The sequence below is a fragment of the Acomys minous genome (genome assembly GCF_964271855.1).
Source record: "Acomys minous genome assembly, chromosome: 12".
Lineage (NCBI taxonomy): Eukaryota > Metazoa > Chordata > Mammalia > Rodentia > Muridae > Acomys > Acomys minous.
In genome coordinates this window covers 80,608,170-80,623,187 of record NC_140493.1, presented here as the reverse complement: position 1 = coordinate 80,623,187, position 15,018 = coordinate 80,608,170, and the positions used below count along the sequence as shown (strand labels likewise).

The 15,018-nt window shown below is 45.6% G+C and overlaps 1 protein-coding gene across 1 annotated transcript; it reads left to right on the top strand.

Annotated features, from left to right (window-relative positions):
• Nucleotides 1-13,006: 13,006 nt before the first annotated feature.
• On the top strand, nucleotides 13,007-13,948 carry LOC311578387 (olfactory receptor 4D1; the record flags this gene model as incomplete). The annotated part of the gene is made up of 1 exon (XM_084748215.1): nucleotides 13,007-13,948. One exon carries the CDS (start codon nucleotides 13,007-13,009, stop codon nucleotides 13,946-13,948), a length of 942 nt encoding a protein of 313 aa, XP_084604341.1.
• Between the last annotated feature and the right edge of the window lie 1,070 nt (nucleotides 13,949-15,018).

Here is a 15,018-nt window from a genome sequence, read left to right as displayed (position 1 = left end):
AATGGTGTCTGCCTTTGTGTGTGACTTGACATTTTCTGGCTAACAGCTTGTAGCACTGTCTACTGGCTTTGTAAATTTGATATATTGACTATGGTATTTCACGAAGAGTTTCTTCCCTGGCCGTGTCTCTTTGGGATTCTGTGTGCCTCTTGTATTTGCATGGCCATTTCTTTTCCAGGTTCGGGAAATTTTCTGCTATAATTGAATGGAATAGATAGTCTATGTCTTTAGGTTTTAATTTAGCGACTATTTCTAGACTATGGATTCTTAGGTTTGGTGTCTTGCACATAGTCTGAGTTCTTGGAAGTCTGGATCATGTTCATTATTTTCTCTTTATATATGTTTAATGTATTAGTGTCTCAGTCTTGTCTGACACTCCCGAAATTCATTTTTCTGAGCCTTAATTTCATTGTTGAACTCACTCTCCAGGTTTAAATTTCCCCTCTGAGTTACTGGCTGTTTCACGCACTTGGTAAGTTTCTTGTCTAGGTCCTGACTTGCTTTCCTTACTCCATTTATCCAGTTATTTGAGTCCTTTCTATGGTCACTGATACTTTTTAAAAAGTAAGACCCTGGGCAGGTGTGGTGGTGCACATCTGTAATCTCAGCACTCGGGGAGGAAGAGGCAGGTAGATCTCTGTGAATTTGAGGCCAGCCTGGTCGACAAACCAAGAACAGAACATCCAAGGCTACATAAAGAAACCTTGTCTAAAAAAAAAAAAAAAAAAAAAAAGACCTGAAGGTTTTTCCTGGCAGTTAAACTGCTTCATGATCTTTTTGGTTTTTGGCAGAGCTTGTGAGCTTGCCAGAGGTGTCAGAGTGGAATGAAAAACTAAAACTCTTAGATGTAACAGACCAAATCTTCATAATCCCACATGTGGTAGAGGAGTGTTAAATGTGACACCAAGATCACAACAAAGCGACAGAATAAACAACCAGGTTTTATGACTACTAAGATGTTCTTTATATCATATTACAGTTTTAAGAATGTAAGCCATGTGGTGTGTGTGTGCTGATGTGTGCTGGTGTGTTGTGCTGGTGTGTGCTGCACTCAGGAGCAGATGTAGGAGGATCATGAATTTAAGGCTAGCCTGGGCTACATATGGAGACCCTGTCTCAAAAAGTGTGCAATGGTAATTTATAGAAGGGATAAAATGTTTATAATATCTTAAAATTTTCACATTTAGTGTGTGTGTGTGTATATGTACCACTGAGCATATACGGAGGTTAGAGGACAATTTTCTTTTCTTTTTAAAATATTTTAAAAAAAGATTTATTTATTTATTATGTATACAGTGTTCTGCCTGCATGTACACCTTCAGGCCAGAAGAGGGCATCACAGCACACCACATTATAGATGGTTGTGAGCCACCATGTGGTTGCTGGGGATTGAACTCAGGACCTTTGGAAGAGCAGGTGGTGCTCTTACCCACTGAGCCATCTCTCCAGCCCTTAAATATTTTTTAAAGACTTATTTATTTATTATGTATACAGTGCTCTGTCTGCATTAGATTACATTATAGATGGTTGTGAGCCACCATGTGGCCACTGGGAATTGAACTCAGGACCCCTGGAAGATCAGACAGTGCTCTTAACCGCTGAGCCATCTCTCCAGCCCCTTAAATAATTTAATTTAATTTTTAAATTTATGTGCATTGGTGTGAGGGTGTCAGATCTTGGAGTGACAGACAGTTGTGAGCTGCCATGTGGGTGCTGGGAATTGAACCCGGGACCTTTGGAAGAGCAGACGGTGCTCTTAACCACTGAGCCAACTCTTCAGCCCCAGAGGGCAATTTTCAAGAGTCAGTTTTCTTTTATCTTGTGGGTCCTGGAGATCAAATTTAGGTCTTCAGCAGGCTTTTGGGAGGAGCTTTTAGTGGATCCATCTCACTAGCCTCTAATTTTTATATTTTATAATGGTTCAAAATCAGCAAGAATGTGTAAAGAACTCTTATAACCCAGTAACAGAAGATAAGCAATCCAATTTGAAAAATAAGGGCTAAGAATATTAACTCAGTTGATAGAATATATGTCATATCCATGAGGCATTGGGTTGGCTCCCTAGCACCACACAAATAAATTAACAAACAAACCAACACCAAGTTTTTGATATTTCTCCAAAGAAGATACACAAAACATCAACCATCACCGAGGATGCGCACATTAAACTGATGAGGTACCATTTTATCTTCACAAGGATAGATAAACTGAAAGGACAGATGGTGTGGGGGTTGAATGAGTAATGTCCCCACGGACTCCGGCTTTTGAACACTGGGTCTCCAGTTGGTGCCTCTGTCTTAGCAAGGCTCAGGATGTTTGTGACCTTGCTAGAGTAAGCGTGCCTCTGGAGGTGGGCTTTGAGAATCTTAGAGACTCATGTCACTTAGAATTTGCTTCCTGCTTCCTGCTTGTAGTTCAGGACGGGAGTCCTCAACTTCCTGCAGCCATGCCTTCTCTCCACCACCATGGAGTCTTCTCCTCTGGAGCTGTTAGCCTAAACAAACTCTTTCTTTAAGTTGCCTTGGTCATGGCGTTTCATCACAGCAATAGCAAAGCAATTGATACACATGGTAAACTGTACTGGTAATGAGGTGGAGAAGTTATAACCCTCATACACTTCTGGTAGGTGACAGAATGATGCTTTCAAAAATAGTCTGAATAGCCCAGTGTGGTGGCGCACGCCTTTAATCCTAACACTCAGGAGGCAGAGGCAGGTGGATCACTGTGAGTTCTAGGCCAGCCTGCTCTACAAAGCGAGTCCAGGACAGCTAAAGCTACACAGAGAAACCCTGTCTTGAAAAAACAAAACAACAACAACAACAAACAGTCTGGCTATTCATCGAAAGGTTGGCATAGACTGGTCTATAAGAGCCAGCAATTCATTTCCAGGTATATATCCCAGACGAATGAAAGTATATCTCCATATATAATATTTTTCATGAGTGTTCCTAGCTCTTTAACCCTAATAATCACAAAATATAAACAGCACAAATGTCCAGTAAGTGGACTAAATAGACAAATAAATGTGGTATATCCGTTCAATGGAATATACTTCAGTCATGAAAAGGAATGAAGTACCCATATCACAACATGGATGAAACTTGAAAACAAGCAAAGGAATGCAGATACAAAACCAATACTGAAATATCCAGAACAGGCTAATCCATAGAGGCAAAAGCAGGCTACTAGTTACCAGGGATTTAGGAGAATAGACAAGATAGTGGCTACTAACAGATACAAGGTGTCTTTGGGGAGTGATGAAAATGTTCTGGAGTCAGTGACAAAGCCACATAAAGGTGTACAACACTAAATACCACTGAATCCTACTTTTGTTTGTTTCTTTTAAATTTTATTTTATTAATTTATTCATATTACATCTCAATGGTTATCCCCTCCCTTATATCCTCCCAATCCTCCCTCCCTCCCATTTTCCCCTTACTCCCCTCCCCTATGACTGTGACTGAGGGGGACCTCCTCCCCCTGTATATGCTCATAGGGTATCAAGTCTCTTCTTGGTAGCCTGCTGTCCTTCCTCTGAGTGCCACCAGGTCTCCCCCTCCAGGGGACATGGTCAAATATGAGGCACCAGAGTACGTGTGAAAGTCATACCCCACTCTCTGCTCAGCTGTGGAGAATGTCCTGTCCATTGGCTAGATCTGGGTAAGGGTTTGAAGTTTACGGCCTGTATTGTCCTTGGCTGGTGCCATAGTTTGAGCGGGACCCCTGTGCCCAAATCTGCCTATCATAATGTTCTTGTTGTAGGTTTCTAGGATTCTCTGGATCCTTCAACTTTGCCATTCTCCCATGCTTCTCTCATCTAGAGTCCCAATAGGATGCCCTCCCTTCTGTCCCAGTTTCCTGGTTAGTGAAGACTTTCAGGGGACTTTTGTTTGTTTTTGCTTAAAAAAAGATTTATTTATTTATTATGTATGCAGTACACATTAGATCACATTATGAGCCACCATACAGTCGCTGGGAATTGAACTCAGGACCTCTGGAAGAACAGACAGTGCTCTTAACTGCTGAGCCATCTCTCCAGCCTTGTGTTTGCTTTTCAAGACAGGGTTTTTCTGTGTAGCTCTGGATGTCCTAGGGCTCACTCTATAGACTAGGCTGGCCTCAAACTCAGAAATCTGCTTGCCTCTGCTTCCTGAATGCTGGGATTAAAGACATGCATCACTCCTGCCTGCCTGAATTGTACACTTTAAAGGGGGTGAGTAAAGGGGCTGCTCTTTCCGAGGACCTGGTTTGATTCCCAGCATCCACATGGCAGCTGATAACTGTCTTAACTCCAGTCCCAGGGAATCTGATACCTCTATTGGCACCAGGAATACACATAGTATGCAAACATACATGCAAGCAAAACACCCACATTAGTGGTTGTTTTAAAAAATGTGTTGCAGTTTTTCTCTCAAGCCAGCTAGTACCCAAATAATTGAGACTGAACTATTATATTTACTTGACAAGCTTGATGGCACAAGAACTGAGCAGTATTAATCTATTTTAACACTCCAAGCTAATCTGGCTTCCTTCCAGTTGCTTTTATGGCTTTCTCTGCTCCAGCTGCTCTCTCTTAACGTCACCTCCCCATGGCTCAATCCCTTACTTCTTCTTCTAACTCCTCCTCTCTTGGAGGGCAGGAAGTCCAGCCCTATTGTCTCCCCTGCTCAGCGATTGGCTACAAGCTGCTTTATTGGCTTATCAAGGGACAATTGGGGAGCAATGTTCATACAACATTGAGACAGGAGATTCTCAGAACAAGTATTGCAAGCCAATATGAGGGGTACAGAAATCAGCATTTGAATTACGAAATAACCTTATGCCTATACCCATATACAGAAAGTAAATAAATATACAAAATTTTAATAATCTAATGGTTCAAAAAAAATAAAAGAATGAATTTATGTTGAACCTGGTGGCATAGGTCTGGAATCCTAGCTATTTGAGAGGCTGAGACAAGAAGATAGTAAGGTGACGCTGGGCTGTAGGATGAGGCCAAGGCAAGTGTAAGCCTTCAAAACTGAAAGTAAGAGGAGCGACGGGACGGCAGTGTGGTGATAGAGCACTAGCCTAGCGTGTGTGAGACCCTGGGTACAACCCCCCAGAATACGGTAAATTTCAGATGTGAACCACAGTTTGAGAGTGAGTGTAGCCAATTTAAGGAGCAATTCACTCCGGCTGTGAGAAGATCCGAGGTTGAGTGGAGGGTTTCCAGGTGAGAAAGGCTTTGGGGTTTATTCTGTTGGGCGGCGTTTGTGTGTGTGTGTGTGTGTGTGTGTGTGTGTGTGTGTGTGTGTGTGTGTGTGTGAGACAACTTGGATGGCGGCGGGGGTGGGGGTGGGGGTAGGGGTGGTGTGTGACAACTTGGATGGATAGCATCTTAGGACACTGATCACTTTTTCAACTGTAGTGACAGAGAAGGTGGGAACCCCACTCCCAACACTGTCCATGGTGCTGAACCTCTTGTAAACCTCCCTGGGATTCTTATCTTGGTCCTGTGAGCTGTCGCCCTGAAGCCCTGGCCCCAAGGCAGGCAGCCTCTCAACGATTACCTGCATCTGATGCAACAGCACTCAGACTTTTAATAACTCCCATTGCTCCTTTGTCCCCAGCAGCCTGAGCCCATCAAGACTAACTTTTGTCCCTCGAGGAATTGCCCTTCTTAAGGATACTCCTCTACGGTCTGAGACATGGACAGGAGAATGCATCTACAGAAGGACGGGTAGAAGATGGAGGCTCTGAGTCTCCCTGGCCATTTGGGCTGGAGGTAGGTGATGGCTTCCGTGTCCTTCCCCTGGCCAAGTCAGGCCGAGAGATTCCAGAGAGAACCTGTTGTGAGACCAACATAGGGGTGGAGGAGGGGGGAAGGCGTGGGGAAGTCTCTGCTCAAGAATCTTGGAGGAGTGAGACTTGGAGATTGGTTAGTTTTATCTGGAGCTGAGACTTCTGCCTACGCTGGCTTATGTGTTGGGGAGGATTTAGGACAGAGGGTGGGAGGGACGGCAAAATATAGACGCAGCTTTCTCCCCCCCCCCCGACCACGCCCACTCCATACTGCAGCTTCACCCCACACTTAGACCGTCCTCTCTCACTCCCCACTCTCTAATATTCCTTTTAAAAAATCTTCTCGCCTTCCACCTTCCTCCTGCTGCCTCTCCACTCTCTTACTCACCCCGGCGTTTCATTCCTTCTCCAAGGCCACTCTTCTGCTTTATGGTCCCTGCTCTTACATCGCTGTCTACTAGAGCTGTTACTGCTCCGAGGGCGGCCACATGCTAGACGTGCTCCTGTGTGCAGACCTCACTTATCCTCCTCTCCCCTCTCAGAGGATATAAACTGATTTCCTAAGAGCAACGACCAAACGAGAGGCACAACCGAGTAACAACAGAAAGTGCCTGGGAGGCTTGTGCTTTCCCCACCCGTACCACGTCTCTCCCAGTCCCCAGCCCCTCTAAGCCCAACTCTCTTGCTCCTACAGGCTGGGGAAACATTGCAAAGACTCTTAGGGGTTTGTGGGAGGAAATGCCGCCCCTGCAAAGGCAATGCTGGCGTTTCCCCCAAACACCTATGTGTTAGGAACTAGGGTCCTTTCCAGGTCCCTCCATCCAGAGCTGCTTCTCCATTATTCAGGTGCCAGGGGTTTGGCCCACTTCAACACTCCAGACACCACAGAATAAGCAACCTCTCTGTGAGGGGCTGGGTGCACTCGGCACCCTGTAGTAGACGGCATATTGGCCTCACATTGAGATTATAGTACATGGGGCGACGGAGACATCCTCATGGAAAAATACCGGCATGTGACAATGTTCTAGAAGACCCAGTGACTCCTAAACCTTCAGAGAAAAGCAGGATTCAGATGGCTGAGCAGGACCAAACAGCATGCACACGGGGCACTGTCACCCGAGGTCCTCGGAGGGTCCTAGTTTGGTTGGCACTGAGGCTGTTTAGGAAAACAAGGGAGTGGAGGATGAGAGTTGGGTGCAGATTCTGGGGCCAATTAGATCCAGCTCTGCCAGCCCTTCTCAGTGTGACCTGGGTGGTTATTTACCCCCCCCCCCACGCGAGCCTCAGTTTACTTATGTGTAGAGACAATTCATCGCATTTCCTATACATTAAATATGGATTAAATAAGAGAATGCTTCTGAAATATTTAGCGTAGTGCCTAGCACACAGGAAACATCCAGTAAATAAACACCGACGAGTATTATCATGGCAGTAAATGATTGTGATTGCTACAAATGGCAGATTATCTAGCAAGATGGAGCACTCTTTTCCCCCCCCCTGCAGACAATAAACAGCCTTAGAATCCTTCTGAAGACATTTTGGGTCAGATGGGGAAGGTGTCTCTTGAGAAGGTGACTACACATGGCATCGTGGTGTGGATTAAAATGGAGCACAATCTGGAGGCAGGAGCGCTCCCAGGACCGCAGAACAGTAAGTAGTAAGCCAGTGACTTCAAAGGAAGAGCCGCTCTGCTCCAGTGCGTGCGGCGGCGTCCAGGGAGGAAGCCTGGCTGGGTGAGGGCTGGGAGACGAGACAGGAGAGTCAGAGATGGATTTGGGATTGAGGTAAAGGAGTGAGAATGATCACAGGCTGTACGGACATGCGCGGTCTCGTGGAGCACGGATGCTTGGAGGCTCGGAGAGAGGACTTGTTGCGGTTGCTGGCTGCCTGCAGCCGTGAAGGCTACCCTGGGCGGTGCGAGTGAGAGCCTGCCAAGAGGAGCAGGGAGTGGCTGGTTCTGCAATGGGGACTTGTTGTTTCCTATTCTTTTTTTTTTTTCACAGAGCTTGGTGGGGTGTGTTTTTATGGCTCTCTTACACACACACACACACACACACACACACACACACACACACACACACACACACACACTTCTCTTCCCTCCTTTCCTGTCCCCGCCCCACTCTTGTTGGTGTTCCGAGGTTTCCCCTCTCCGCACTCAGGCCATCTTTCCCTGGGACAGGGCTCGGCAGACAGAGCTGGTGTTGAGCAACACCGAGAAGCCTTTGGCTCGCCTCTTTGCCCCCTGTGTTCTCTTATTGTGATTTTTTTTTTTTTTGCTAAGTGAAAAATCTCGTGATTATTTCTAAACTATGAGAAAAATTGATAAAGGAGAAAAAATACATATCTATGCAATCAATGGGGCATGACACCAGCTACCTCGGTTAACATTTTGATCTTACAAGATTTTAATAAAATAGTGGCCTCTGCTTGCAATCCCAGCACTCAGGAGGGAGGGAGGTTGCTGCAAGACTGAGGCGAGCCTGATTTACATCCAGGTCAGAGCTTCATCGTGAGATCCTGTTTCAAGAACAACTTCCAATGCTAAAACTGTTTTGTAGTTATTTCTTTAAAATAATGCCAATAGATAACAAACTAAAATATCATTTAATCACATCTTATTTTGGAACACAATTTCATCCCACCTAGAGTTCCATCCCATGCAGGCGTTGTGTTTTATGTTAACAGTATTTTGTACCTATTCATTTACATTGCTTCTGGTTTAATCAACAGTATAAGTACTCTATGGGGAATATACATTCTCTTCTTTTATGGTTTTTTTTTTTGAGACAGGGTTTCTCTGTGTAGCCTTGGCTGTCCTGGACTCCCTTTGTAGACCAGGCTAAACCTCAAACTCACAGCGATCCGCCTGCCTCTGCCTCCTGAGTGCTGGGATTAAAGGCGTGCACCACCACACCCGGCAGAATATACATTCTTGAATACACATTTTAAGAATTAGCTTTTATTGTTCTGACATATAACAAACGTGTGGGTATAGTATATATTTCAAGCTATGGCTAGATCACAGTGATTTCTGATCCCCTAAACTCTCACAGTGTTGAGGAGCGTACAACTTCTAAAACCTTTCCTGCCGATGTGATAATCCAAGAAACGAATATCTCTTTCTATATTTTAATTTCTTGAGCGGTTGGTGAACTGTAGGTAAATCTTAACTATTTATCCATAGGTAATAAGAAGCTCTGAATATTGTTTTTTAAAGGACGAAAGTTGAATCTTTCAACATCTTAAACCTTTGGTGGCATCCAGCGGTATCAGGACTGGGTGTCCGTCACGTACGTGGTCGTCAGGAACAGATGAGAATTCATTTATACTAGCAGGTAATGGCTGAGAGGGCTGCTTGGTACGTGACAATGGGGTGATGATAGCGATGGTACGCATTTTCATTTGTGGGCAGTTGGCTTTCTGGATCTGGTGCATTGTAAATAAATCGTACATATTATACCTAGGAGCACTGCATAATAGCCGCCTGCTATCTTATCTAGGAGATATGATTCCTTCACGTGTTCCTTCGTTTTCCAGTCTTTTTTTAAAGTCATGATTTATGTGTAGTTTACTTAAAGTAAAAATTCCAAATAATACAGAGACATTAACATCAAAATTAGAGTACCTTTGAGGTCTTTCATATTTAATAAAAATGGGCATGTGGTGTGTGCACATGTGTGTAGGGTCACACACTTGTGTGTGTGTGTGTGTGTGTGTGTGTGTGTGTGTGTGTGTGTGTAGGCCAGAGGTTGACCTCAGGCGTCCTTCTCAATCACTCGGGGGGCTGGGGCTCTAAATTCTGGTCCTTGTACTGACAGCACAAGCAGCTCATCCACCGAGCCATTTCTCTAGAGCTCTCATCTTATTGCTTTAAGTTTTAGTTTATCTTTCTATCAGTAGTGGTGTGTGTGTGTGTGTGTGTGTGTGTGTGTGTGTGTGTGAATGTGTGTGTGTGTCTATGTGTGTGTGTCTCTGTGTGTGTGTGTCTGTCTGTCTATGTGTATCTGTGTGTGTGTGTGTGTGTGTGTGTGTGTGTGTGTGTGTATGTGTGTGTGTGATCTGTGTGGGGTTCATGCCTATCATGGTACACAGGATCAGAGAACAACTTTGTGGAGTCAGTTCTTTCCTCCTAACTTTACATGAGTTTCCGGGGTCAATCTTAGGTCATCAGAGTTACCACAAGTTTGTTGCCCACTGAATTATCTTACCAGTCCTCACCATTTCCCCTTCCTTCTTTTTCTTTTGGTTCTCTGAGACAGGGTTTCTCTGTGTAGCCCTGACTGTCATGGAACTCGCTCTGTAGACCAGGCTGGCCTTGAACTCAGAGATCTGTCAGCCTCAGTCTCCGGAGTGCTGGGGATTAATGGTGTGCGCCACCACCTGGACTCATCTTATAATTTTTAAAAAAAGATTTTATTTATTATTTATAGTCTTCTGCTTGCATGTGAGCCAGCAGGCCAGATGAGGGCACCAGATCTCATTATAGATAGTTATGAACCACCATGTGGCTGCTGGGAATTGAACTCAGGACCTTTGGAAGAACAGCCAGTGCTCTTAACCTCTGAGCCATCTCTCCAGCCCCCTCATCTTATAACTTTTAATCATGACAATATTAATATATCCACAAAATAGAGAGAGAAGTGAACTTTAATGTTCACTTTTTGCCCTTTTCTGGCAATTAATAGCCATTTGTGAATCTTATTTCTTGCACTCATCTCCCCCTTCTTTTTGGGGAGCCAGATAGTAGAGATGGGGCACAGGTCCTGTGGAGGTGAGGAAAGCATTTGGCCACCGAGCTATCCCCAGCATACCTCACTCTTTAATTTGAAGCAAGATTTCCGGAAGTTGCTCAGGATGGCCTTGAATTTACTTCATAGGCTAGGCTGATCTTGAACTTGCAGTCCTCCTGCCTCAGTCTCCTAAGCAGCTGGAACTCCAGGCCCACACCAGCAGGCTTGGTCTCCTCTCTCCTTTTGTGAGCCTCTTAAGGTAAGGTCAAGACAGCAACTCCTCCATTAAGATGGCAGTGTGCATCGCTGACTGAAAGGGGTACAGAGGAATGGGTGGTTGTTCGGTCATAACAGGAACAAAGTCCCTTTATTAAGGGCCACGCTGGCCTTTCAGGAGGCAGGTGGGTTCCGACATAGGGAGAAGCCAAAGACAAAAGTGTACTGCTCTTTGTTGGGGCAGCTCCCTCAGTGCCTCTGGAAGCTTCTGCCCCATTTCTGCCCATTTTATAGCTTCCTGCCTTGGTGCGCTTTGACAAACCCATTCTAATTCCTTCCTTCCCTCCCTCCCTCCTTCCTGCCCTCCCTCCTTCCTCTTTTCTTCCTTCCTTTTTCTTTCCTTCTTTCTTTCCTCCTCCTCCTTCTCCTCCTCCTTCTTGCCCTCCTCCTCCTCTTCTTCTTCTTCAAGACAGGGTCTCACTATATGGCTCTGGTTGTCTTGGAACTCATTATGTAGACCAGGTTGGCCTTGAACTCAGAGATCTGCCTACCTTCAGGGAGCAATTCTTCAGTAGTCCTGTACTGAGAGTTGAGAAAACCACAGGATAAGCAGATTGAATCAGCCTGCAAGTTTGCTTTTACACAAATACTTGAGGATAAAGAGTGTCACATGATGACTCACACAGTACTTCTTAGGGGATTTCTATGCCTCATGGATGTAGATAAGCTTAGAGAGAACTCTTTCTCGTATTTTCTACCAGTCCCTACTCACCATACTTGAATTTTACTCATAACTATGTGTATATTTGTGGGTGGGTTTATACATGTGAGTGCAGTGCCTACAGAGGCCAGAAAATCCCCTGGAGCTGTCATGAGCCGCTCACTGTGAGGGAACGGGAACTAAACTTGGATCTTTTTAAGAGCAGAAGTGTTTTAAAAGCTGAGTCATCTCTTCAGCCCCCATACTTAAAAACGTAAAAAGTCACAGAGATAAAGCCAGGCGAGGTGGCACACTCCTTTAATCCTAGCACTCGGGAGGCGGAGGCAGGCGGATCACTGTGAGTTCAAGGCCAGCCTGGTCTACAAAGTGAGTCCAGGACAGTCAAGGCTACAGAGAGATCCTGTCTCGGGAAAAAAAAAATCACAGAGATCGCCTAGCACGATGCATCTATGGAGCATTTGCATAAAATTTAAATATACAGTATGAATCTCAGGAAAATTTGTGTTTGTCCTGAGCTTCTTTAAGTTGCTCAATGACAAACACAGGTGCCATTAGGGAAGTGCAGATGTAGAAAAATGCAAGCAACTTAAATCATCCCAGCTCACTATCCCAAGATTATCTGCTTGCCTCACCTCCACTTACACCTGATTGTGTGCACACTAGTTTCTTTAATGTGCCTGGGGCTTTTGTTTGTTTGTTTGTTTTGCTGTTGTTGTTTTTGTTTGTTTATTTATTTTTGAGACAGGGTTTCTCTGTGTAGCTGTGGTGGAACTTGCTCTGTACACAAGGCTGGCCTTGAGCTCATAGAGACCTGCCTTGCCTCTGTTTCCAGAGTGCTGGGATTAAGGGTGTGCGCCACCCTGCTGTCCCCACTGCATCTGCAGCCACCCCAACCACCACCACCCAGCTGACAATTTTTTTTCTTCTTTTCTTTTCTTTTTTTTTTGGTTTTTCAAGACTGGGCTTCTCAGTGTAGCCTTGGCAACCCTCGACTCGCTTTTGTAGACCAGGCTGGCCTCAAACTCACAGAGATCCGCCTGCCTCCCGGGTGCTGGGATTAGAGGTGTGTGGACCCAGGTGTGTAATGGCATGTTTAGTCACTCATCAGTTGTTCCAAGCTGATTTGTGAAAGCTGTCCTTCACAAGGCTATATGCTGGATGCTGGAAGTATGAAAAAGAGCTAGAATTTAACTCTGGCACCAAGACACTGTGGTCCAGGGGAGCGGGGAGCTTACCTACCAGTGCCTATGCTACAATGCCAGATGTGGTCAGGGAGCTAAAGCCTGTAGGAGCTTGGGATGTCTTTATGCCCCCAAGACCAATTCAACCCTGATCCTCCAAAGCATAAAACAAAACAGAAAAACCAAAACCAAATAAATGGAAAAAACAAAAAACAAAAGACAAAAACAAAAAAACCCCAAAACACAAAAAACAAAACAAAACAAAAAAAAAACCCCAAAACCCAAACCAACCAAACACACCAAAAACCTGAGTGAATTTTCATGATGTTTTATTTTATGTTCTCTCTCTCTAGGCACATGGGGAGGGCCTCATGGAACCCCAGAATATCACATGGGTGTCAGAGTTTATTCTCTTAGGTTTCTCACAGACTCAAGAACTCCAGAAACTCCTGTTTGTGGTCTTCCTGTTTGTCTACATCACCACCGTTTTGGGAAACACCCTTATCATGGTCACCGTGACCTTTGACCCCCGGCTGGATATGCCTATGTATTTTCTGCTCCGAAACCTGGCAGTCATAGATCTCAGCTATTCCACAGTCACCTCCCCCAAGATGCTGGTGGACTTCTTTCACCAAACCAAGAGCATCTCCTACCGGGGCTGCATGGCCCAGATCTTCTTCTTCCACCTCTTGGGAGGTGGGACGGTCTTCTTCCTCTCAGTGATGGCCTACGACCGCTACATAGCCATCTCCCGGCCCCTCCACTACGTCTCTGTCATGAACACCAGGCTGTGCGTGGGGCTGGTCGTGGCTGCCTGGGTAGGAGGCTTCGTCCATTCCATCGTCCAGCTGTCTCTGATGCTCCCACTGCCCTTCTGTGGCCCCAATGTCCTGGATAACTTCTACTGTGATGTCCCCCAAGTGCTGAGACTGGCCTGCACGGACACCTCCCTCCTGGAGTTCCTCATGATCTCCAACAGTGGGATGCTGGTCCTCATCTGGTTCCTCCTCCTCCTCATCTCTTACACCGTCATCCTGGTGATGCTGAGGTCCCACTCGGGCCAGGCGAGGAGGAAGGCAGCTTCCACCTGCACCACCCACATCATCGTGGTGTCCATGATCTTCATCCCCTGCATCTATATCTATTCCCGGCCCTTCACTCCTTTTCCCTTGGACAAGGCTGTGTCCATCAGCTACACGGTCTTGACCCCCATGCTCAACCCCATGATCTACACGCTCAGGAACCAGGAGATGCAGGCAGCCATGAAGAGACTAGCAATGCGCCTAGTGCTTAGTAAAAGGACGAGGGATTAGCTTTGATAGCTCGGCTTTCAATGGCAGCTTTCTCTGGACTTCGTGCTACCCTGGGAGAAAAGCAGAGGAAAGTTCTTATTATGCGCAATGACCAGGGCTGGGGAGAAAGTTCAGCTGGTGAAGTGTTTTCCTCGAGAACACGAAGACCTGAACTCAATCCACAGAACTCATGTAAAATCCCGGGCACAGCAATGACTGCTTAGAATCTCAAAGCTGGAGGGCTGGAGACAGGGGCCCCAGGGGATCACTGACCAGCCAGCCTTGGTAATTTAAAGGCCAGAGAGAGATACTGTCTAGGAAAACCTTGTAGATGGTATCTGAGGAACCATTCCTGTTCCTGCCCTCTGGTCTCCACATGAACGAACACACACACACACACACACACACACACACACACACAGACACACACACACAGACACACACACACAGACACACATTATCACACACATGCACACACACATACATACATAGACACACACATACACACACACATAAAGTTACAGTACTATATCTTGATGAGCTACTCTCGTGTCAGGCACCGTTAGTACTTGCATAGTCTATATTAAAACAGTACAGAGAAAAAAAAGCTGAGAGCATGGTTACTTTTACAAAGTGAAAGCATAGAGCTGGGTTCCACTGACCCCAAGGTTATCGGCACAGGTGTGAACTTCAACTGGGACAAGAGCTTTTAGAAGGCCTGGGGACATGCGACATGTCTCAGAAAACCTCCCAGCGCCTTCAGCTGCATCTAATAGGGACAGGTCTTTGTATTGCTTCTAACTTGCTGGCACCTGGTTTTTCTTAAGACTTTATCGCTGTACATTTATTCACTGCGGGATATACATCATTTTGCAAAAGTCTCAGCCTAAGTTGATGCCAAATTTAGTGCACCATGCAGGAGCATTTCCCCCTCTCCCTCCTCCCCAGCACCATCCCAACCAAGACCTGAAAGTCACAGGCTCCTCTTGGTTTCTCTCTGCACCATGGTAGCTGCTCTGAGTCTATTCTGTCTCTGTTTCTTCCTCACACATTTCTCCCAACTCACAGTCCGAATTTTAGAAATAAGAGGA